The following is a 23,352-nucleotide window of genomic DNA, read 5'->3' on the forward strand; positions in this document are numbered from 1 at the left end:
AATCTCCTCCAAATCCGTTCTCTCCGTTAGCAGGGCTAACGTTGCACTCAGTAGCTTGTGCTTATTAGCTAGGTTTGGTAAACAGCTTGTGCAGTGGAGGGGTTCTTTTGGGGGAATTATTGGATTATGCCAGCTAACGTTAGTTCCCAAGCTTGTTTGATAACTATTCGATGCAGTCTGCCAGGCTAGTGCCTGTCGCCGTCATGAATGAGACGACCTAGTTTATATACGGCCCCAGCTTTTGTTTGCTTTTAACTTCAAATTAACGTTTTTGTGTTTTGGGGCCAACTCTTAAAATAATATAATACGGCATGCATAGCTAGCGAGAGATATTGCCCCCCGCATCATTTTTGCAACTGCTTGCTTGCTAGCTAGCTTAGCTAGCCTAACGTTGGGTGTATGAAACTGGATTGTGAACAATTGCACAACCCTCATCCCACGATGGAGGCTATCAACTGGGCTTGGGACTTTGCCTCTCATCGCTAACTGGAAACTGTCCCGGTTGAGCTAATGGTAGGTAACGTTAGCTAGCTCAAACAGTTTTTTATTAGGCTATTATTAGCCTATCCAACCAATGTTATTTTGTTGTAGTATACTGTTGTATGGGTGGGGGTTGCAGAGGGCTACAAACAAGAGTGTGACACATGAGCACAGTTGTATTGTACAGAAAAATAAATTGACACAAACAATAATCTGATTAAGTTGACACTTTATTTTTTAATAATGTCACGCTTCACATAGTATTTTGAGCCCGTAAATTACGACTGACTTTAGATTTACACTGTCAGAGCTGGCAAGCTAAACATTATGCCTAAATTCGTTATGCTAAGAAATCGTACGTTATTGACATCATCGACTTTTCGCCGTTTGCGTGGTCAAGTTCAGGTTTACCTTAATGTTAGCTAGCTGGCACTAGCTATCTCTTGTCAACATATTTTGGCATCATCACATACACATAGCAGGTTGTAGTGCATAATCGTTTTTATTATTTTGATTACAACGTACAAATTTACTTTACGTTGCCCTAAAGTTATCTTTGTCGCTGTTCCCATGGGGGCTGCCATCTTGTTTGACTGCCATTCCAGTGCATTTTCACATCTAGAAGGTTGGAAAAACACGGGTTACGGGTTGCCTGGAACGCGCCATAGTGCTTGCTTGTTTACAAAAAATGGGAACCAAATAAAATAATAATAAATAGATAAAAAAGGCTAGTTCCGAGCAACGAGTGCTAACGGTAAAATATCGCAGGTTAGGATAAGGTTAATGTGAGGGTTAGGTTAGGGTTAGGGTCCGGGGGTAGCTAGCTAGCTAAACTAGCTAAGATGGACATGCACTAACCAGAGGCCTTTGTTCCCTGTAGGCTATATTTGCCAAAGTTGGCGTTCCCTGCACATCAGTGGTGCATTTTAGAGCATTCGCCACAGACCAGTTGCCTTTGTTCCCTGTAGGCTATATTTGCCAAAGTTGGCGTTCCCTGCACATCAGTGGTGCATTTTAGAGCATTCGCCACAGACCAGTTGCCTTTGCTCTCTGTAGGCTATATTTGCCAAAGTTAGCGTTCCCTGCACATCAGTGGTGCATTTTAGAGCATTCGCCACAGACCAGTTGCCTTTGCTCTCTGTAGGCTAACGTTATATTTGCCAAAGTTAGCATTCCCTGCACATCGGTGGTGCATTTTTTGAGCATTTGCCACAGACCAGTCGCTTACAAGAGAAGCAGATGTCACAAGTTTTGTTCCCTGCACATTGGCGGACTTGACATCTTTTCCTTTTAGCAGATGGGGAGGGTGTTTCAGGCAATACAAGTTGCCTACGTGCTGGTGTTGCACTTGCTGCCCGCGCAGCTCTGGCCATCCTCATGGGTGCGCACAACTCCTTGACCAACTCAAAAATGAATTTTCGTCTAGGTATGTTGACGCCCGTGCACTCCTTGTACAGAATATGTGCATTAATTGCAGCCAGGTCTAGGATGTTGTAGAACACAGCGACAGGCCAACGGCGGGTCCCTCCTTTGACCGAATACAGCCGTGCCATCTGGTCCATGACATCCACGCCACATTTTGTCGCATTGTAGTGCGCAACAGTACTGGGCAGTTTCTTTGTGCCCTCAACAATGGAAACTGCCCGATGCATCGTACTCAGGATGCATACATTTTTCTTTGGTTTCGCTTGATAAATCGTGAGCGTGGCCTCTCCAGCACTCATCACCTTGGTGGAAAATCTTTCAGACTGTGCCTGTGTACATGGGGGCATCTCCCGTCTGATTTTATTCATAGTACCAACAATTGTGGTTTTGCGCCCAAACAGATTTTTAGCCAGCGGCAACGAGGTGAAGAAATTGTCCGTTGTTACATTTCTTCCCTTATCCAAGAAAGGCTCCATCAGACGCATCACCACATTGTCTGATAATCTCTGACCAGCTGGTCGGTTGCCATCTTTGCCCAAATATGGATACATGTTTAACATGTATTTTGTTGCCACATCTGCGGCTACCCAGAATTTTATGCCAAATTTATCAGGCTTATTGGCCATGTACTGGGTGAAACGACAGCGTGCCTTGGTAGGGAACAGCTGTTCGTCTACAGTTATGCTCTCTCCGGGCGTGTACGAAGTAATGCAGTTTTTCACAAATAGGCCAAATATCTCAGATATCATGGCAAATTTGTCATCCACAAGCCGGGCAGTCCTTGTGGTTTTGTCATCAAAACGAAGATATCGCATGATATCTCTGAATCTCTGACGAGACAGGGTCTCCTTGAACATGGGATTTCCCAACTCCGTGGACCAATACTCCTCCAAATTCATGCTTTTACCACCAGTAATGCCTCTCAGATAGACGAGTCCCACAAATGCTTTTAATTCATCCATAGTCAGGTGGAACTCGTCGGCATTATTTCGGCCAGCTTCGGCCTCTGTGTACTTTAGAATATTGTCCAGCATTTCTGTGTCAACCAAACACAGTAAACTGCTCAATGCCGTTGTAATGCTGTCCTTAGCATAACGTGTCGGCCCTGGGGCTTCTCGCATTATATTGACCCCTTGGGCTCTGCCCCGAGTGTTGCCAACAGGTATTTCGGACCACAGTGTACCATCTTTTCCACTCTGTTGAAATGCAACCTCAGCCCCACTGTCATTTTCTGATTCTGAACCTGAATCAGATTCAAGGGATAGGTTTAGGTCAACTTCCCGCTCAGCACCTCCATCCGTCTCCTCACACTCCTCTCCTCCCGATTCATTTTCATCAATGTTTTGTAATGCAGACAGCACTTCAGCTGCTGTATAACGTTTAGTTAGCATGATTGTAAATGCAGGTATACGTATACCGCCCAATACGTTTCGCCCACCTGCCAACTGCTCAACTCACGTATCCGCCCAATACGTTTCGCCCACCGACCAACTGCTCAACTCACGTATCCGCCCAATACGTTTTGCCCACCGACCAACTGCTCAACTCACGTATCCGCCCAATACGTTTTGCCCACCGACCAACTGCTCAACTCACGTATCCGCCCAATACGTTTTGCCCACCGACCAACTGCTCAACTCACGTATCCGCCCAATACGTTTTGCCCACCGACCAACTGCTCAACTCACGTATCCGCCCAATACGTTTTGCCCACCGACCAACTGCTCAACTCAGTGAGAGAGCAGTGAGGAGTCCATAATCTGAGGACTAATTTATAGCTCTCCATGCCTCATGATCAGTGATAACAGCCCCGCCCACGCCCGCCCACCTTATCACCCAGCCTCATCAAATTGGTATCACTGGACATGAAACAATGAGTCTTGATTCCAGGAGTACCTACACCGAAACCAATTCAATTGGGTAATAAGTGATACGCCGATAGGCCTATAAAACAAACATTTATGTTAAACTCTTATATCCTAGCACGAACATTAGAGTTGATAATAGTGAAGGACATAAAGTGAAGGCCTATAAAACGTATAAAATAATGGTCTCATAAGCATTTTTCGATTGTGGAATTGTGTTCACTTGTTTTAGTTTGCAAACATATGCAATTTTCTTAGCACATCTACTGGCTAACTTTTGTCACACCCCCTGGTTCCAGTCTTGGATTATTAGCTACTTTCATTTACAATGACGTTACCTTATGAACACAAATAGCTTAACCTACTGTATAGGCCTACATAAACACAAAACCTAAATATCCTGTATATCCATTGTATTTTCTTTCATTGACAGCGTGTCTATAGGAAAACGCGCGGTCTCTTTAGTCCTGAGACCATCAGACAGGCAGCTCTGTAGGTCATTGAAGGCTATATATTATTATGATATGGTTGATAATAGTGAAGACGTGTGCAAGTTGTGTGTCATAAAATGTAAAAAAAAGTACACATCAGCTTATCACAGAGTTGGCTGTAATATAAAGTTGCTCCCTGTCCTTTGACATTCGCTACCCGCAGACAGACGGCATATTTGCATGTCAATGTATGCTCAAACTAATTTGAATTTCGTGGGGGTTGGGGGGGTTAGTTAGGGTGAGGAAAACGACCCGCGGTCTCTTTAGCCCTGAGACCATCAGGCAGGCAGCTCAGGAAGGCTATATATTTGTATGATATTATGTCTAATAATACATTTGTTGAAAGTAACGAGAATTACATGCCCAAAAAACAGAGATAGGACACGAACATTACAGTTGATAATAGTGAAGGACAAGTTGTGTGTCATAAAATGTGGAATCTCTATCTTATTTTCGTTGTAGATGGAATCAAACCAACAAATACGACTTTTGAACCGGCTCTCCCCTACCTACACCGAAACCAATTCAATTGGGTGATAAGTGATACGCCAATGGGCCTATAAAAACAAACATTTATGTTAAACTCGTATATCCTAGCACGAACATTACAGTTGATAATAGTGAAGGACAAGTTGTGTCACAAACATATAAAAACATACATGTTCAAATAAAATGCCAGATCAGATGCCACATAAACTAAAGTAAACATCATCTTATGTGGAGTCAACAGCATGAACACAGGGGACTTCAGGAAGGCAGAGGAGTTTGTGGAGCCGATGCGTGTGCTGCACACATCCACACTCTGTGTCTCCAGTGAAAGAAACCCAACCTGTGGCCAGAAAATTCCAATCCTCTAAAAGTTGCAGGCCCATTACACTGTGCGCCAGGGGGACTCTGCCCAGCTAGCAGATCATCAGTGGGCAGCCAGCGGCCCGCTGAGGACCAACTCGGCGGCCCTACGTCCTCCGTCAGTGCGTTGGTGGCTTGCTGCTCACACTGCACCACCCTCCCCACACACTGCATGCTAATGCGCTCTATACGTTGCTATGCTAATGCATGTAATATTGCTAATAATGCATGCAATAAATGAGAACAGATGTGTGAACTTTTTTTTAATTTTATTTAAAGTAGCACATCAATATAACACAGATTAATGCAATACTCGTAAGAGGAGACAGGTACAGTAAAGAAAATGTTCAAAAGCAGCATAACGAACATACAGTACATAACATATCAGCATACATATAGTACACTATGAACAGCATATGACATTATGGAGATGGACACTAGACATGGTAGGCTATATAAATACTCTAGACAGATGGCATGTACAGTAACAATCAATAGTTTGGACACCTTCTCATCCAGTAGAATGCAAAGGTGTCCAATCTTTTGACTGGTACTGTAACTGTACACAACTGTGCACACAACTCAGGTGTACAGTAGTCTGATGGCTGTACAACAAAAGCAGAATAACCTGGGGGGTTGTGTGTAGCCCCAAGACGTCATGGCCGATCTAAAACACAGAATTCAAAATAAATTTGACTTTGTAAATGGCTGAAAGAATTGGTCTTTGATAAGTATATATAATTAAAAAAAATGTGAACAGGTCAGAAAAAACAAACACCAACCATAAGAACTGGCGTCGCATGCTGTGGTTTGTGGACGATGTGGCGTGGAGTCCCATGTTCGGGCCCCAAGGTAGGTGGTCTAAAATAAGATAAAAAATAATAAAGTAGGTGGTCTAAAATAATATTTAAAATAATATTAAGATAAAGTCTAGACCAAGTGCCCGGCTATAGAGTACCTGGTCTGCACGTATTCATGGGTTTCAAATGTAGTCCTACACCTGCCGGACCAACACAGGTGTTTCAAATTAATGAATTAGTTCTACTGCATAAGATAAATTGAAACACCTGTGTTGGTCCCCAATATGGCAGGTCTAGGACTACATTTGAAACCCATGAATATGCTGGTCTGTGCTAATCTTCACTGTTCTGTGCTAGTATAACAGTAACATCCTGGTTCTACTCTGGTCTCCATACCTGTTCTCTGTACTGGTCCTCATGTCTCCTCTCGCCCTTCGCCTGCATCATCACCTCAAGTTTTTCCCAGTTTCTGGCACCTTCCAGTTTGGATGTGCCAGAGCCCATAGGCCACCTGGGCTGGAGGGAGAGACAGGACAATTAACCAAGTGAAAGAGACAGAAATACTGCACACAGAAGAGACATTGATATGACTGTCCAGCCTGTGATAGACATCTGAAGTTTTGCAGAATCTAATAAGATGGCTAATTTTAGCAATAATAGCTTAGCTAGCTAGTAGTGCCAACTGCCTACCTAGCACAGCCTACTCATTGACCAAATGAACATGGGAACTTTCACAGACGTTGCCAGAGCATTTGGGACAGTTAGTTTTAGCACTAGCCTAAGCACTAGCCTAGGTATGCTGCTAACGTTGGAGATGAAGTAAACATGGAGATGTTACAACGCCTGTTGCTCATAGCACTAGTGCTTATTCATGTCTCTTGTCCTCTTATTTCGGTTATTTCAGTTATAATATTTCAGTTATTCAGTCCCTCATCACCTTTGCGCTAGCTCGCTACCTAGCTCGCTAGCTAGCTCGCACTCCACTGGAGAGTAAACAAACAGTGCGCCCCACAATGCACAGCGCATCTGACTACGGGTCTTTTTTTAGGTCAAACATGTTGCGTCCGTCCGAGAACGGGCGGTTTCACACAACTGGAGCGCCCTAGAAATCGGTTGTGACCGCTCCGAAAACACCTCTTCAGGAGGGTCTCGGAGCGGCTGTTTTAGTGCACACTTGTCTGCGATTGTTGTGTTCACACAGGCCCATACAGAGCGCTCTCGGGCCCAAAGCTCGTTGGTGCGCACAAACTGTGTTCGGAATCGCTCCCTATTCACTATATTGAACTATATAGGGCGTCAGCCATTTTGGGCTGAACGAGGGAGCGATTCCGAACACAGCTTGATCATTTTGTGTGCATAAACAGTGGCTAAGCATAAAACATAAACACACAGAGCTAGCTAACATACAGTGCTAACATAAACAGTGCTAGCTAACATAAGCAGTCGGCAACATTACAGTAACGTCAACATTACGGGTAAGAATGGGCTAATGTTAGCGAAGCTAGCCAAACTTACATCATCCACGAGATCCAAATTGTTGTCACGTCTCCAAATCCCCCAAGCTCCTCTTCTGATGAGCTGGACTCAAATACAGCCTCTAAAACCTCAGCACATCTCCTGTTTTTGTGTTTGTTTGCTAATTTTATCTTCTCCGGTAGCCTAAGTTCATTCAGTAACGTTAGCCCAGCCGGATTCAAAACATCCTCCCTAGTTGTTTGCCACCACATGGCCCAGGTTTATCCAATGGGGGGCTCTCTTGATAGAAAGTGGTGAATAATGTGGATGGTCATTGGTTTATTATGTCTGAGACTGATAGACAGCTGAATCCATGGGGAAAGCGCCAACCAATGGAGATTCAGAGAAGGCGGCGTAGGCCTTCAGGAACCAATCATAAACGCTGTAAATCTCAAGACACGAAACAGACCTTATACACAAAACAACGGTGTAAAATTATGTATATGATTTCTGTGCGTGTTGATATGGCTGAAAAATCAATAAAAACGTACGACGCCCGCGCCACCGCAGGCGCAGACTCCAGAGGGATAAAGCACAGTTCTTTTTACTCACACCAATGCTCCTATATAATTATAATTATATTATACTCCCAGTTATATTATATATTTGTTTTGTCCAGATTGCCAGTTGAACAAAAACGATCCAAGTGCCAAGTGCAACATTGTAACATATTATTCCCTGAACCAATGCAAACGGTCTAGAGGGTTGAATAGCCTGCACCCCTAGTAATTTTGCATTCATTCAATAGCCTACATAAGCATTCACATCCATAAACATAAGGCTGTGTTTTCAAGACATTCACAGCATTTCAAAATTCAACATTTGCATCATAGACTATTGAGTGCTATTCGTTTGAAGACATTTGACCTGTGTTGAGCTGATAGCATACGTTTTGAGATTAAACATAGTTTTATCTAAATGAGCCATTGTGTGAGTGTAACCTTTTGCATTCATTGTTGAAATCACATATAGTCTACCACAAAAATATTATTGCTGTGCACATTCTTATATCCATATGTAAGGATGGATTATTCATTCAACCTTGATTCCTATAAAAAAAAAAAACATATTGATGAACCTAGGCGACATCTGCTGGGAGAAAGTAGCATTGCAGCCTTCAGGTCAGGTAAAAAAAGATGGCTGACCGGCTTTTAGCCAGAATACACTAAAAAAATGACCAAACTACCTTTTCCTGGTGGGATTTCGAAGTTTCAAAAACACTGACACGTAAAACGCACATATCTAGGAAAAGTCATGAAAGCAGGGCGCTGTAACTTGAACGGTTGCAGAGAATTATTTTTTAATGTAGTTGCATGGGTCACCTTGACCCACCCTCAGCTATTCTAGTGTTAGCAGTGATTCTCACCACTTGCAGCTCTGGGTTGGTGATGTTGACAGACACAAACTCCATGAATTTAGCGAAGCCCTCGTTCAGCCAGAGGTCATTCCACCACTGCATGGTTACCAGGTTACCAAACCACTGGGTAGAGAGCAGAGCACAGGACAGGTTATTTGGCATTGCCAAAACTAAATCACAGTTGGATCAACCGGCAAACAACAAATAAACAAGTACTGTACACATGTAATACATGTTGTCCCCCACCCATTATGCATTTTCCCTTGTGGTATCAAGCCCCCTGCTTCTCATTAGGCGTGTTTATACAGAGATCCCATTATATTTCCCTATAGAATTTCCTGGCTTTGTTTGTTTATTATGAACCAAAGAAAGCATAATGTGTGATTTTATATAGCATGTCGGCAATCTGGAATCGAGAGGCATGATCCTTGGACGCAACATTCACTAGTTGTTAAACAAGTCCATGCACCTCACTGTTTCCCATTAATTACCTAGACCAGGGGTGTCAAACTCTGGCCCGCGGGCCAAATTTGGCCCGCAGTGTAATTATATTTGGCCCGCGAGGCAATACCAAATGACTACTAGAGCTGGCCCGCCAGTATTATACAGCGCATTCACCGCTAATACTACAAATCCCATAATGCTCTGCTGTGGTTTTGGCGCGTCAATCAAGACAGGACCCAGAAACGCCCTCTCTTCTGTGACAGTAGTCATAGCAATCTCATACTACAACTGTAACCGTGTTACCCCTTCTTAAAAATGGCGAAAAGAAAGGCAGAAAACAGAAGCTTTACGTTATGTAACGTCTCACTGTGATAGAGACACCTGTGTTGACCTAGCCGTCCGCTGTGTTTGCTCTGTTCCTGTTCATTCAAGCCTGTCTGCCTGGCTGTCTGTCTGCATGCCGGCTGTCTGTCTGCCTGCCTGGCTGTCTGCCTGGCTGTCTGTCTGCATGCCGGCTGTCTGTCTGTCTGCCTGGCTGTAGGACAGTCAGGGTTTTACAAGCTTCTCTACTGAGCAGATGGAGCACCAACACTTGTGTCTGAGGGCGTATTCACATATGTTAGTGCACACCATTGATGCGCACCAAAAGCGAAAGTGATAAGTGCATATTCAATGTTAAAGCAAAACTTGTTTGGGTCCATATTAAAATTTTCATTTGTTCAATGTTGGCCCACGACTTTGTTCAAGTTTTAAATTTTGGCCCACTGTGTATTTGAGTTTGACACCCCTGACATAAGACTATGGCGGGCCGCCATAGTCTAATTTGTCCCACCATAGTTTCATAAAGCAGTATTATTATTAGGCTACCGAAAGTACAGAAAAACTTACAGTATGTCTTCGCTTTAGCCTTTAACTAACTCCTTTTGCACTTGCAGGCTACTGCACTTTTCTCCAGTACAACATGTTATTGAATTGTCATTTTTACATTGTATTTTACTTGAATTCATATCTTTATCTTTTATTGTACATGTTTATGATATCAAAGGTATACCTGAATGATTTGTGAGTCACTGTGAAAAGACGGTTAATTGTTTGAATGCGCAGATTGTATGCTCTGGCCTAGTACACTATAGTGTAGGACAGTAGCCAATCAATAGGTTTCCATCATACAAGAGCCCAGAGAGAGCTATAGGCCACTCTGACGGTGTCACACAAAGGACATCTAGTGGGTTGAATGTCAGATGATTTGGTGCATTTAAGACCTAGTACTGTGGGATTAGGTGCATTTTATGCCATTGACCCTAGGGTAAGGTTATATTTGTGTTTTATCTTCCATCTTATTTTCCTGTTTTTGGTTTTTATTTTATTTCTGTTTTTATGTGAAGCAATCCGTGCATGCATACTCTCTGTTGTAAAGCACTTTGAGCTGCATTTATTTGTATGAAAGGTGCTATACAAATAAAGTTTATTATTCATATTATTATTATATTACACTTAAATATATTATGTACTACAAGGATAGCTAACACATAATGGCCTACCATGTAGGTAACATCTCTGTAACTATTTATCTACTCTACTGATAGTCATGTCTCTTTTATTAAGTATTTAGCCCATTTTTAGCGCTCTGTAAATATTTCTAGCCAATATAATCAAACATTTTCCAGGAGGAGCTTTCTCAATCGTCTTGAACTGGTTGATGATCATTGAACTGTTTTTTTGCTTCCCTCTGGAAAATGTAGGGGTGGATCTATGTCCATCCCCCCATTACTCTCTGGAAAGTGCATTGTGTTGCCTGTGTATGAAATGCGCTCTACAAATTAATTTTGATTTGATACTCAAATACTGATTTTAGTAAAGTTATTAGAACTATATATCACAAAGCCACAGAAGCCATACAAGAGAGGAAAAGGCAGAAAACGTACAGTAGACACCTGTCTGTACAGTATACTGTATCAGCTTAGGGCGTGGCCACTAATACAGACCACTCCACCCCTCACCTGGTGGGCCAGCTCATGGGCTATCACCATGGTGATGCCCAGTTTGTCCGAGGCGGAGGACTTCTTGGGGTCAAAGAGGAGGCCAGACTCCCTGTACGTGGTCAGACCCCAGTTCTCCATGGCACCTGACTGAAAGTCTGGGATGGCTGCCAAGTCTGTGGACAGAACACCAAAATAGTTAAATCACTAAATGTCCCAATGGAACGTTATCCTTGGTTCTCTATGCAAAACTAGCTTTGATGTAAAGTGCAAACTGTTGAAGCTGTAATGGACCTTCAAATACTGCTCACACAACAGTTTATCAGCCCACTGGTCTACACTCATTCTTCTATGCACAGACGGTGATACAAGGGTGTGTACTGTTTCACTCACCCTGTTTGGGCAGAGGGTAGGGAATGTCAAAGTAGTCATCGTAGAAGTCTAGGAGCTTGACGGCAGCGTCCAGTGCATATGCTGTCTGGTCAATCTTCTCTGGTACAGCATACACTGAAATCTAGCAGGAGAACACATGGATGATATTACCATCATGTCACGCATGATTAGTTCAATACTCAAACTTGTGCTGGGGCGTCCCGGTGGCTCACAGGCTGAAGGTGCATACCAGGAGGTTAGTCCTCCTCACCACAGCAGCCTGGGTTCATAACCAGCCCAGGCCATGTGTGCATGTCCTCCCCTCCCTCTCTCCCACCTTTCCTGTCCATCTGTGTACTGTCCTACTGTATATATATTAAAGCAGAAATTCCTACAAAAATATATAAAAAACTTTTTTTCAAAAGCGTGCGTGCTCAACTGTTTTTAGAGGAGCAGCTCAACAATCTATTCACCATTGTGCATTAAATGGCACTTCAGTGATATGGCTAGGTATGAGGCGGAATAGCCATAGCTAACATATGAATGCTTAATGAATATCTAACCACATCTCACCAGCAGACCTCACGAAGTCCGATAGATACCCCTGTGTCTGCTGTGGATGATGTAGCATGTCCGTAGAATATTCTCTCTCCTATGATGCTTTTAGCCTCTCTCACTCTGAAATGTAATTTAATGGAATGTACTGCTTCATAAATGTTCTTAGCCGGTAGACAAACATACTCCTGGAGCTTGCTTGATCGCCTTGTTGAGAGGGGTCAGGGAAGAATTTTTACAGCTCACTTATCTGGCCCCCGGGTGATTACTGTTTTTTTTCTTCCCTCTGGAATATGTAGGGGTGGGTCGTATGCCCACCTCCCTTGTTCTCTGTAAAGCGCATTGTGTTGCCTCTGGGTATGAAATGCGCTATACAAATAAAGCTTTGATTGATTGATTGATTGATTTCAAAACAGCCATAACTAACACCCTCTCGGGTATGAATGTTAATGTACACGTACCCATGTTTCAAAACAGCCATAACTACAACCCTCTCAGGTATGAATGCTTAGTGAGCGCCTAACCACGTTTTGGACAGAGTATAAAAGGTGTAAGGCAGAGGTGGGGTCACTCTGCACCTTGACCCCATGTTGGGTGGTCTTGCTGACCGAGAGGAAATCAGACACGATGAAGGCCACTAGGTAGGTGCTCATCTTCACGCTGGTGTCAAAATAATCCTCCAACAGACCGCCTGGCAACTCCACCGTCTTCACCTGGGAGCAGACGGGAGGAGGAAGGGAGAGAAGGGGGATTGAGGCAAGAAAGAACATTTTTACTTCTCATGTTTTACTACTGCCCTTTGCTTTTTTTCAGAGCATCAAACATTCTCTCACTAACCCAATCCCCTTTCCCCCTGTATCTATGCAGTGAGTCCCATGTAGTGAAGGAGATGGTGCAACTACTGCTGTATCGACTGAAGCATCCTAAATGCAAGACCTTGGGCATGTTAGATATGGTAATGTGCTGAGTCTCCCGACGAATCTGGATGGTGTAGTTGGCTTTGAAGGCAGGTTCGTCGAAACAAGGGAAGGCTGCTCGGGCACTGGTGGCTTCAAACTGAGTGGATGCCAAAACCCTGAGGCGGAGAAAGATAAACGCATTATCATGACAAAAATCTCCTAATAAAAAAGTGTGGTTTTACCAGGGCGGTAAAAAGATAAGAACCATACACTGAACTTGGTTCATTCCTTTTCTTACCTGACTTCTCCCTCACTGGTGCGGTATGTACTTTTATAAAACCCGTGGAAACTTTCTGACAAGTTTGCAGAGAACTCCAGTTGCACCTCATACAACCTGCCTTTGGTCAGGGTTCCATCAGAGAGCAGGGCGAGCTGGTGGAAGGCAGGGTACTCCAACACCTGAAGAGGCCTGGAACCCTCCAGTGCCAAAAGGGATGCTTTAGATATCTGGAGCTCCTTGCTGTGGAGAATGATGTTGTTGGTATCCTTGTGCACCTCCAGCTGAATCTGGACCATGCCAGTGAAGTCGAGGGTGGTCAGGTTAGGGTGAATGAGGAGGCGGTAATGTAAAGGAGAGACTGTTTCGGGAAGCCTCATTCGGTCCCATGGGAAAGGCTGGCCGTTAGTAGCCACAGGGGGTGAGGATGCCTTGTCCTCGCCATGTCCTGGCAACTGTGCTGCCCAAACAGATGGGGCACATGGGACCAGCAGGAGGAGGCTGAAGAGCAGGTGGATTAACATGGTCCTCCACACACCTGTCCCAGAGCGAGGCCGTGACCTACAGGTGCAGAGAAACAGGACGTGATACAGTATGTTACAGATGGGCAACATTATGTTTGTTATGGCGCAGGAAGATACATTGTATCCACATAACTGCACATTAATTGAAGCAAGTCTTTCAGATGGAAAGCGCGCAGGTTGAATGTAGCATGACGAAGCAGTTGAAGTTGAAAATCACTTTCGGTTTCGGTTGATAGTCTATCAAATAGTGAATTCATTGAACAAAGCGTGCAAGCATAGATTGACTAGCACTCATTGGACATTGTGAGACGAATTCTCTGCTGAGTTATCAGCTGCTATGTAAATACCGTGTTCTTCAGGGAGCAGATCAGTAGCCAGGTGTCCCAGAGCCGATCTGATATGGAAGTGAAAATAAAAAGCACTAAGGAAGAACGCATGCTACATTATAGTCCGGACAGTAGGCTATCATTTTCGAGCGCATGCGCAAATCCACTACTATTTGAACCAATACACTTGATCAGCAACTAATAAATATGAATAGAAAGTCCTAAAAATCTATCGTTTCATTTCGAAACATAACTCTACCCACACAGGAAGTAAAATAACAGCACTGAACGTCACGCGCAGTACTCTCAGTTGTCCACTAGAGGTCACTAGTTGTAGTTGTGGTCACTAGTTGAAAGAATCTGCACTTCATCTGTAATGGGGTCATTAACCAGTCTCAAATCATTTTTCTAAAATGCAACGAAGGTCAAAAATATGTCAATCATTTAGCCTGAACTGAAGTTGTAAAACATCTTTGGATGAAAAAGTAAAGTGTAGTAAAAGAAAAAAGATAGCATATAAATAACATATTGAAATAATCAAGAACACAATCTGGGGAGAGAATTAGGCAAGGAAGTCAGGTGAGTCATGAGTTTGTGGTATCTTATGAACTCTTCATGATTTACAATTATTGTAAATACCCATCACATACTATGCCTTTGGGAGATCATCCAGTTATTAAAGTGGAACTACGAGGGGGGAAAAAGTGTGTTTTTTGTGTGTATCTGTGTGTCCGTGAGTGTAAGAGTGTGTGGGAAGGATAAAGTCCATCCCATCTGCAAAACATTAATCAGTAAACTTTATAGTGGGACTGTCCTATTTTTCTTGAGAATGACTTTTCAGAGTGTGCCAATGGTTCTCACAGCACTGGGAATATGAGATCAGATGATACAGAAGAACGCTGTCTCCCACGATAGCTGCAGATGTATATTACGCCCAAAAGTTTCCACTGACCACTTGGAACCTTGCTGTCTAGGAGAAGAGGCTCACTTGAACCACTGAACGTCTCAAAGCAAAGGCCTTTCACAGTGTTTTAAGAGCTGGTTCCAGAGAGGTTCTTCCCGGACGGCGGGATGATGAAGAAGGTGTTAGTGGGGGGGCTGTGTGGGGCTATGGTGTTGACTCTGGGTATTTTGTTGGGGTACTTTGGCATCCAAAGCGGTGGCTCTGCGCCTAAGTGGGTCCAGGATGTGGCAAGGGACGTGGACGAGAGTCTCATCGAGAGGTTCATCTCAGAGGTGGACAACATGGAGATCCAGGAGAACCTCCGGTGAGTCTCTGGTCAGGTGAATCCCAGAACGGGTCAACCATATTTCTCAGATGAGCTACAGTATGGATTGCAGGGGTGGAGCTACGGAGTGGTTAACCTGTGGTCAGATTCATCAGATGAGGAAAAAGGAGTATTATTGTCATTGTTTAATGCTGGCACATACTGTATTTTATTACAATATCATGTGTACACACAAAACACATACACACACAGAGGCTAACTGACCTGTCCCTCATCAGGGAGTTGACCAAAGTGCCCCACATGGCCACCACACGTGGGGACGAGGCGACGGTGCAGTACATGCTGAAGAGGTGGCAGGACCCCGATACCGGGCTGGACCGGGCCTGGAGAGAGGAGTACAAGGTCTACCTGTCCTTCCCCGACCCCAGCAACCCCAACAAGGTTACCGTGGGTGAGTCCCCATGTGGTGGGTTCCCACCAACCCAGTTCAATCAATCTCATGAATCTTCAAATTGCTGGGTAGATGCAACACTGGTATTCTGAGTGATCATGTGATGTTGGGGGTCAGAAGGTCATGACTCAAGGTTACTGGTCAGTATTTGGTCAATAGGTCAAAAAAGGGGGTCAGGTTAGTTTAGACTCCCATTGTGGGTAGAATACATATTCAAACAGTAACTGAGCAACATGTTAAGTTATTTGATGAGTTTGGTGAAAAAGTTGCAGCCAAAATCATTCTGTTCAACTTATACGAGACAAGCCAGACTGTTTTCCATCCACACTCCCTTACGGAAAATTAGATCAACGAGATGATAATCAGTCAAGTGAGATTCCAGTACATTGGAATCCATGTTTATTCAGAGTTTCTGACAAGCAAACACAAGAGATTCAAAACTGTTATCCAATCCCCCAGAAAAGGGCAATCATGACATGAAATGTAAACAATGCCTCTGACTTGGGACCGTTTCACTGCAAAAATGAACACTCACCACTTAGCCATTGATCTATGCTCAAGTGCTGCCTGATACAGTACTGCTCCAAAAAGTTATCCGCACAAAAAATGTACTTGAATAGTATTTTCACTTTTTCTTGTTTTATTTTTATTGGGGGGGGGGGGGGGGGGGGGCGAGGGGGCTTGATTCCACTCTCTATCCAATACTCCAAAAAATAACTACTCTTAGCAGTGTTCCTCAAGTTTGAGTTGTACAGTGACCAGGTTATACTTCTGGGTTCCAGTGAACCCCTCAGAAGCAGTCCTGTACACGGCCAGAGAGAAGGAGAAGCCTTATGGCAAAGATCAAGATCAAGAGGACCCTGAGGTGGTGCAGCCATATGCAGCCTACGCCCCTGCTGGACACCCTAAGGTTCAGAGCACTACCTACACAACACCTGAACACAATACAATCATATACAATATATGCATTTTAATGTCCTTCCTTGAATCCAATACACTTACACTACACTTTTTATGACCCTAGACTGAAGTGGCCTACTCTACATGTTTTTGTTGAGTTTGTACTATAGTTTGTTCAGTAATAAACCATTTTGGTTGAATATGACACCTAGTTGCCTATATGTAAATGCTGTCGATACTGTAAACAGATGTACACTATATGGACAAAAGTATTGAGACACACCAAGTTTGGCGGAGGAGGGATAATGGTCTGGGGTTGTTTTTCTAAGGTTGGCCTAGGCCCCTTAGTTCCAGTGAAGGGACATGTTAATGCTTTAGCTTACCAAGACATTTTGGACAATTCTATGCTTCCAACTTTCTGGGAACAGTTTGGGGAAGGCCCTTCTGTGTTCCAGCATGACTGTGCCCCAGTGCACAAAGCAAGGTCCATAAAGGCATATGAGACACATATGAGCCACAGCTGCCCGTCGAACACCTTTGGGATGAACTAGAATGAAGATTGCGAGCTAGGCCCTATTGTCCAACATCAGTGTCTGACCTCACAAATGCTCTTCTGGATGAATGGGCACAGGCACACTCAATCTTGTTGAAAGGCTTCCAGAAGAGTGGAAGCTGTTATAGCTACAAAGAGGGACCAACTCCTATGAATTTAGAATGTGATGTCATCAAATCTCCTGTACTGTAGGTAAAATGTGTAGGTGGCCCAATACGTTTGTCCATATAGTGTATCTAGAGATACAGCAATATAGATACATAAGGTAGATAGACCTAGATAGCTGTTATCTTTTACCATTCTAGTTACCATTTGGTATATCATAAAGACCGGTTGTAACCTCACGCAAATATAGTCACATGGCCTTTTAGTTACACAGAAGTGCAACCTTTGAGTCATTATCTAGATGCCTACATACTACAAAACCTCTTGGGTTGTTAAAACACCAAGGCCACAGGACACAAGATTGCGCCATCAACAGTTCATCTACAGTGTCTCAGATCCAGATAAAAGTCAACTTAACTGAGATGACCCGGGATGAGAACACACAGCCATTGTTTTGTATGGCTTATTGACATTGCTGTGAGTTTGTCCAACTCAGTTTAGCAGGCAGCCTAAGCTTTAAGATATAATAATGTCCAGGAGACATATTTTATTTATTAATTTGTGTTTCATTGGGTATTATAACAGTATAGATATCCATGTGCATTAGCTTATAGCAATAGCTAAGGAAAATCTTGTATAATTGGTTCTAAACAAATCTAACTGGGATGCCTATAGTATCAGGTATGGTGTTATTACAATGTGTCTGAGGAAGCACATCTAACTTACTGCATTTGCTTAAGATGGAAAACAATGTGTTCATTGTGTAACTGAACGTATGTTTCAGGGGAAGCTTGTATACGCTAACCAAGGCAAACCGAGTGACTACTACCTCCTCAGCCAGGCTCTGGACCTGAGTGGAACCATCGCTATTGTCAGATATGGTGGAGAGGGGAGAGCTGGGAAAGTGAGTCCACTGCGTAGGTTTACTTATAAAGCGTCTTTATCTAAAGCGTTTTACTATGGCTTCTCATTCACACACACATTACACACATATTCACACACACCATTGGCAGCAGCTGCCATGCATGGTTCTAGCCTGCTCATTGGGGGCAATTTGGGGCTCAGTGTCTTGCCCAAGGACACTTCGATATGTGGACAGGAACCGGGATTCGAACCGCTAACCCTGTGATCATTGGACGAGCCGCTCTACCTCCTAAGCTACCTCCGCCCCTTTATCTTGGACGGAAAACTTCTACAGTATCTTAAATTATTACACACAGTCTATAACTCTCTAGTGAAAACATTATGTAATGTAACACACAACTAACAGAACAATAGGATCTAACGCTGCTGAATGCTGTTTTGTTTTGTCCCAGGCCATCAATGCAGCGCCTTATGGTGTTGTTGGTGTGCTGGTATACACAGACCCATGGGACATCAACGATGGCAAGATGTCCGATGTCAACGAGACGTACCCCCATTCCTGGTACATGCCCCCCTCTGGGGTAGAGAGAGGCTCCTTCAACACCCAATATGGAGACATGCTCACACCCTACCTGGCCGCCAAAGGTAACCATGTGCCACTGCCATTCCATAATAAACCGGTATCCACTGTACTTCCTGTTACAGGACCTCAGTTATATAATTGTCTGGAAATATTTAAGGTCCTTCAATACTAGAATGTTACCATTCATATCTCTAAGGTAGCAGTATCTGTGATGCTTATTTATTTTTCATATATACAAGATATAGGCACCATGTCAGTGAAATGCTAAAATGATGTAGTCACAGTCTTCTAGTATCAATAATTTTCATTTGCAGAGGAAACTTACAGAATACCAGCAAAGAACATCACAGGGATCCCACCTATTCCTACTCAACCTATTGGATTTGAGGATGCTTACGCTTTAATCTGGTATGCAGAAGCTTTTGTGAAGTGTTCAGTGATTGGTTGTGAAGTGTTCAGTGATTGGTTGGGTCTATGCCTCAAGGAGAGAGGAATCTCAGCTCCTGGAGAGGGTTGACTCAAATGTGCTCAAAAATAAATACTGGTCTCTGATTGGTCATTACAGTGAGCTGGGGGGAGGGGAAGCCCCAGCTACATGGCAAGGAGCGTTCAACTGCACGTACAATTTGGGGGGCCCAGGATTCAAAGCTACGTCTGTCTTCAATAATAGGTGAAATGTCTCCATAGAATACATTTTACATCATAAGACTACAACTCTTATATAAGAGATAACTGGGTCCTAGGTATGGCTATTGGCTATGACCCAATATCCTCTGAGGAAACCCTAGCTTCTTCATTTGTAATGGTAAGGATTAGTTGACAATACTAAGGTGAAAGTGTAAAAGCAATGATGAAAGACAACACAGAGAGATGGTTTGTGTTCTCCTTGACCCTCTGTTCCAGCGATGTGAAGCTGGACATCTATAATCGAGAGGAGCTTAGGAATTCCTCCAATGTGATGGGGGTGATACAAGGCAGCATTGAGCCAGGTGGGTCAGATGCACAAACCTATGGAACCCTAGAACAGGTTAAGATTATAGGCCATGATTACAGACTAACTGATGACTCAATAAACCCACAGGAGGAATACTCTAATAATCTATATAATATCACAAACTGACAGCATGGATGTTTTTCTGAGTAGCCATGTCTGCACAACAGTGGAAATACTGTATAGATGTCTAGGTACCATAGTACAGGAGTGTGTGTGTGTGTGTGTCTATAGACAGATATGTAATCTATGGGAACCACAGGGACAGCTGGGTCCACGGGGCCATCGACCCCAGCAGTGGGACATCGGTCATGCTGGAGGTGACTAGGGTACTGGGCAGGATGGTCAAACAGGGTAAGTATCAGGGACTGGCGTGTGCGTGGAACAGATATAGGTGAACGGTGAAAACATTTGCACCACATTTGTATAACACACATTGTGGCAGGAAAATGGAGGCCCCGAAGGTCCATCATCTTCGGTAGTTGGGGAGCAGAGGAGTTTGGTCTGATTGGGTCTGCAGAGTACACGGAGGTGAACTCAAACTTTAAACCTCTAATGTGTCAGAATAAGAAATCCGTTTCTACTGTTATGGAGAGGATCACTCAGCAGACTTTCTGTCATCCTCTCCTTAAGGAATACTTCACCAAACTAAGTGAACGCACTGTCGCTTACATCAATGTGGATATATCCGTGTTTGGTAAGAATGCACTGCCAACAAATGCACCTTTGAACTAAAACGGTCACGTGTTAAATGTTTTGTTTGGTCACATAAAATGGGTGCATAATAAAAACACAGACCTTCATTGTGATCTCTGCTTCAGCCAATGCCACGCTGAGAGCGTCCGGCTCCCCCTCCACACAGAGCGTCATCTTCAAGGCCTCCAGACAGGTGACTTCTAATCCACACCAAACTGGTCGGCAATTGGTCAAAAGATGGCATAGAAATTCAATACTCTTTTACTACCTTTGCTTTCAAGCCAATGAGAAACAAGATGGGGCTTTCCAAAAGTTTAGTTCCTCCACCTCATCCTTCCATATTGCGTCCCAGTTGTCAAGATAACTGTACAGCACCATACACCAAGCGTATTGGTTCTCACTTGATTTACACGATGTGGTAATGTGGTTTCTTTCCAAGGTCAAGACACCTGGGTCAGGCTCCACCTCAGTCTATGACAACTGGCTCCGCTACTCTAACAGGAGTAGCCCTGCCCATGGAGTCATTCCTAAGTGTGTGCTTCACTGATTTACACCATATCTACCTGATGCTCTAACCTCTCAACAATAGACTTTCATTGGTGTTACAACGCTGCTCTATAAACAATTTTTTGCTTATGAGTACATGTATGGCTTTGCATGTTTTAGAAAATTCTTAGATTTTTTTTTTTTTTTTTTTTTTTCTTCACATAAATGTGTCAATGACAACTGACGGATGCCCCCACCCACCCCCACCCCCACCCCCAGTGTGGGCTTCCTGACAGGGGCAGGTAGTGACTACGCTGCTTTCATCCATTACTTGGGTATCACCTCCATGGACATCTCTTATACATATGACAGGGTAAAGTGTCATCGCTATAACACACAAATGTCTACAGTACCATGACAACCTCCATTACACATTAAATTCACTGGCATGACAGAAGTTAAGGACATTACCAAAATAATTTAATAATGCAGCAAATTATACTTTATTTCACTTTTTTTTTTTTTATTAAAAAAAAATTCTCAACTGTACAATTTATTTAATAGCATATTGTCAATAATATTGTACTGTAACAGGATATTCTTTTTCATGCAGACCAAAACAAGAGCAAGAATCTACCCAGCATACCATACAGCATATGACACTTTTGACTACGCATCCAAGTACATTGACCCAGGTGAGTAAGACATTAAAAGTAGGGTGTACAATTCACTATCTCCACAGACTACCTTGATGGCCTATCCTCCAACTCCTTTTACAATGTCTTCTTTTACAATCTTCCTCTCAACTATGTCAAACAATCAACCATTTCCTCTCTCCCAGGGTTCACTAGTCATCAAACGGTAGCCAGGACAGCTGGGAACGTCCTGATGCGTTTGGCAGACAGCCTCCTTCTGCCTTTCAACTGCAGCGACTACGCTGAGAGCCTGGAAGGTTACCTCAACAAGGCCCTGGAGCTTTACAAAGACACGCTGGCCACTAAGGGCATCTCCATGGGTGAGAAAGGCTGGCAGGGCTGCCTGGCACAGTTGTCATTGAAAAACATCAATATGACACTACCGTCCTCCTCACTGACACACATTCACAGGGTCACATATTCCCATTGCAGAGCCATTGCAGACAGCAGTGACTAAGTTCCGCGGGGCAGCCACCCATTTGGAGCAGGTGATCCGAGACTCAGATCTGTCCAAGGAGACGTGAGTGAGAGCTCAGCCGTTACGGTGTCAGACAATATATTAAGGCTTCAGGGTCACTCTCTGTTTTTATCCATTTTCAGGCCTCTGAAGGTCCGTAGGATCAATGACCAGCTCATGCTTTTGGACCGGGCTTTCTTGGACCCACTGGCATTCCCGGATCAAATTGGATTCAGGTGTGGAGAAACATTCATTTGTTCTCCTCTGTGAAAATCCTTCTCTCCTCTTCTCATATATTACCCATTATTAATAGAGTATTGTAATCTATTTTAGAGAAGTACCGTACCTCTGGATTCTATGTCTGTTTTCTCTCTCCGTCTCTCTCAGGCATGTGATCTGGGCGTCCAGCGACGCTGGTCAACCCACCTTCCCAGGGCTGGCCGATGCCTATGCCAATGCCATGGCAACAGGACTGGCCACTGATTGGGAGAAGGCGCACCGTCACGTGTCAGTCCTGAGCCAGGCCATCATGGGTGCCGTCTACACCCTAGAGGACGTTATTTAGGCACGAGGGGAGGAACTTATTAATTATGGCTGGGAGCATGCACACACACACACACAATAACATGAACTTGCAAACAAAAAACAAGCATACAAAAATATTCAATTGCACTTACCACGCTAATATGTCCAATCAAATTTCATATATCCACAATGAATTTAAGTTGCCTAGGCTAAATAATAAAACAATCATTTTACCTAGCCTAATTGTTTTGTTTTACTTTTTAACAATATGTTGATCTTGCAACGAAGACGTGAGGATTCCATAATGTCTAGGGATGCAGTCAGGCGCTCTCTCATCTCATGATTAGGGTTGTGGTTAGGTTTTGAAAGCAGAATTTCCCAAAACAAGATTCAGCGCCGTAAGAATAGCGGGCAAATCTACCACCTAGGTCCATCATCATGAAAACCCTTAATATCCTCTACTGAACAGTGGCCACGTTTAGCTACATGCACATCAAAATGGGATTAAAACGATTAAAGCAATATTTATGCGAGTAGGCCTAAGGCAGCCGCAGAACTCAAGCACCATACTCTGATTGCATTGCGATATGATCTTATCGAAGTAGGCTAAGCATAATCTTAGTAATAGCATAATGTGGAGAAGCCTACCTAGCATTAGT

General features: G+C 43.6%; 2 protein-coding genes across 2 annotated transcripts in view; one reads left to right on the forward strand and one right to left on the reverse strand.

The window, feature by feature from the left end:
* The window catches only part of LOC311324585 (endoplasmic reticulum aminopeptidase 1-like), a 28,837-nt gene extending 14,456 nt beyond the window's left edge, over positions 1–14,381 (reverse strand). The window contains exons 1-7 of the mRNA XM_084457065.1: positions 14,180–14,381; positions 13,330–13,869; positions 13,069–13,207; positions 12,711–12,845; positions 11,599–11,719; positions 11,227–11,381; positions 8,792–8,905 (exon numbers count right to left, since the gene is read on the reverse strand). Coding sequence (XP_084313191.1) covers positions 8,792–8,905; positions 11,227–11,381; positions 11,599–11,719; positions 12,711–12,845; positions 13,069–13,207; positions 13,330–13,832 — 1,167 coding nt within the window. The 5' untranslated portion in view covers positions 13,833–13,869; positions 14,180–14,381. The remainder of the gene's footprint in view (positions 1–8,791; positions 8,906–11,226; positions 11,382–11,598; positions 11,720–12,710; positions 12,846–13,068; positions 13,208–13,329; positions 13,870–14,179) is intronic.
* Positions 14,382–15,229: 848 nt separating this feature from the next.
* naaladl1 (N-acetylated alpha-linked acidic dipeptidase like 1) lies at positions 15,230–22,733 on the forward strand (the record flags this gene model as incomplete). Its single annotated transcript, XM_084457061.1, has 19 exons — positions 15,230–15,426; positions 15,666–15,838; positions 16,621–16,748; positions 18,181–18,300; positions 18,713–18,905; positions 19,158–19,251; positions 19,409–19,513; positions 19,747–19,832; positions 20,069–20,188; positions 20,280–20,365; positions 20,468–20,531; positions 20,656–20,723; positions 20,970–21,061; positions 21,296–21,389; positions 21,630–21,711; positions 21,858–22,031; positions 22,144–22,231; positions 22,312–22,404; positions 22,556–22,733. 19 exons carry the CDS (start codon positions 15,230–15,232, stop codon positions 22,731–22,733), a joined length of 2,235 nt encoding a protein of 744 aa, XP_084313187.1.
* Positions 22,734–23,352: the final 619 nt, after the last annotated feature.

This window comes from Borostomias antarcticus (assembly GCF_949987555.1).
Source record: "Borostomias antarcticus genome assembly, chromosome: 23".
NCBI lineage: Eukaryota > Metazoa > Chordata > Actinopteri > Stomiiformes > Stomiidae > Borostomias > Borostomias antarcticus.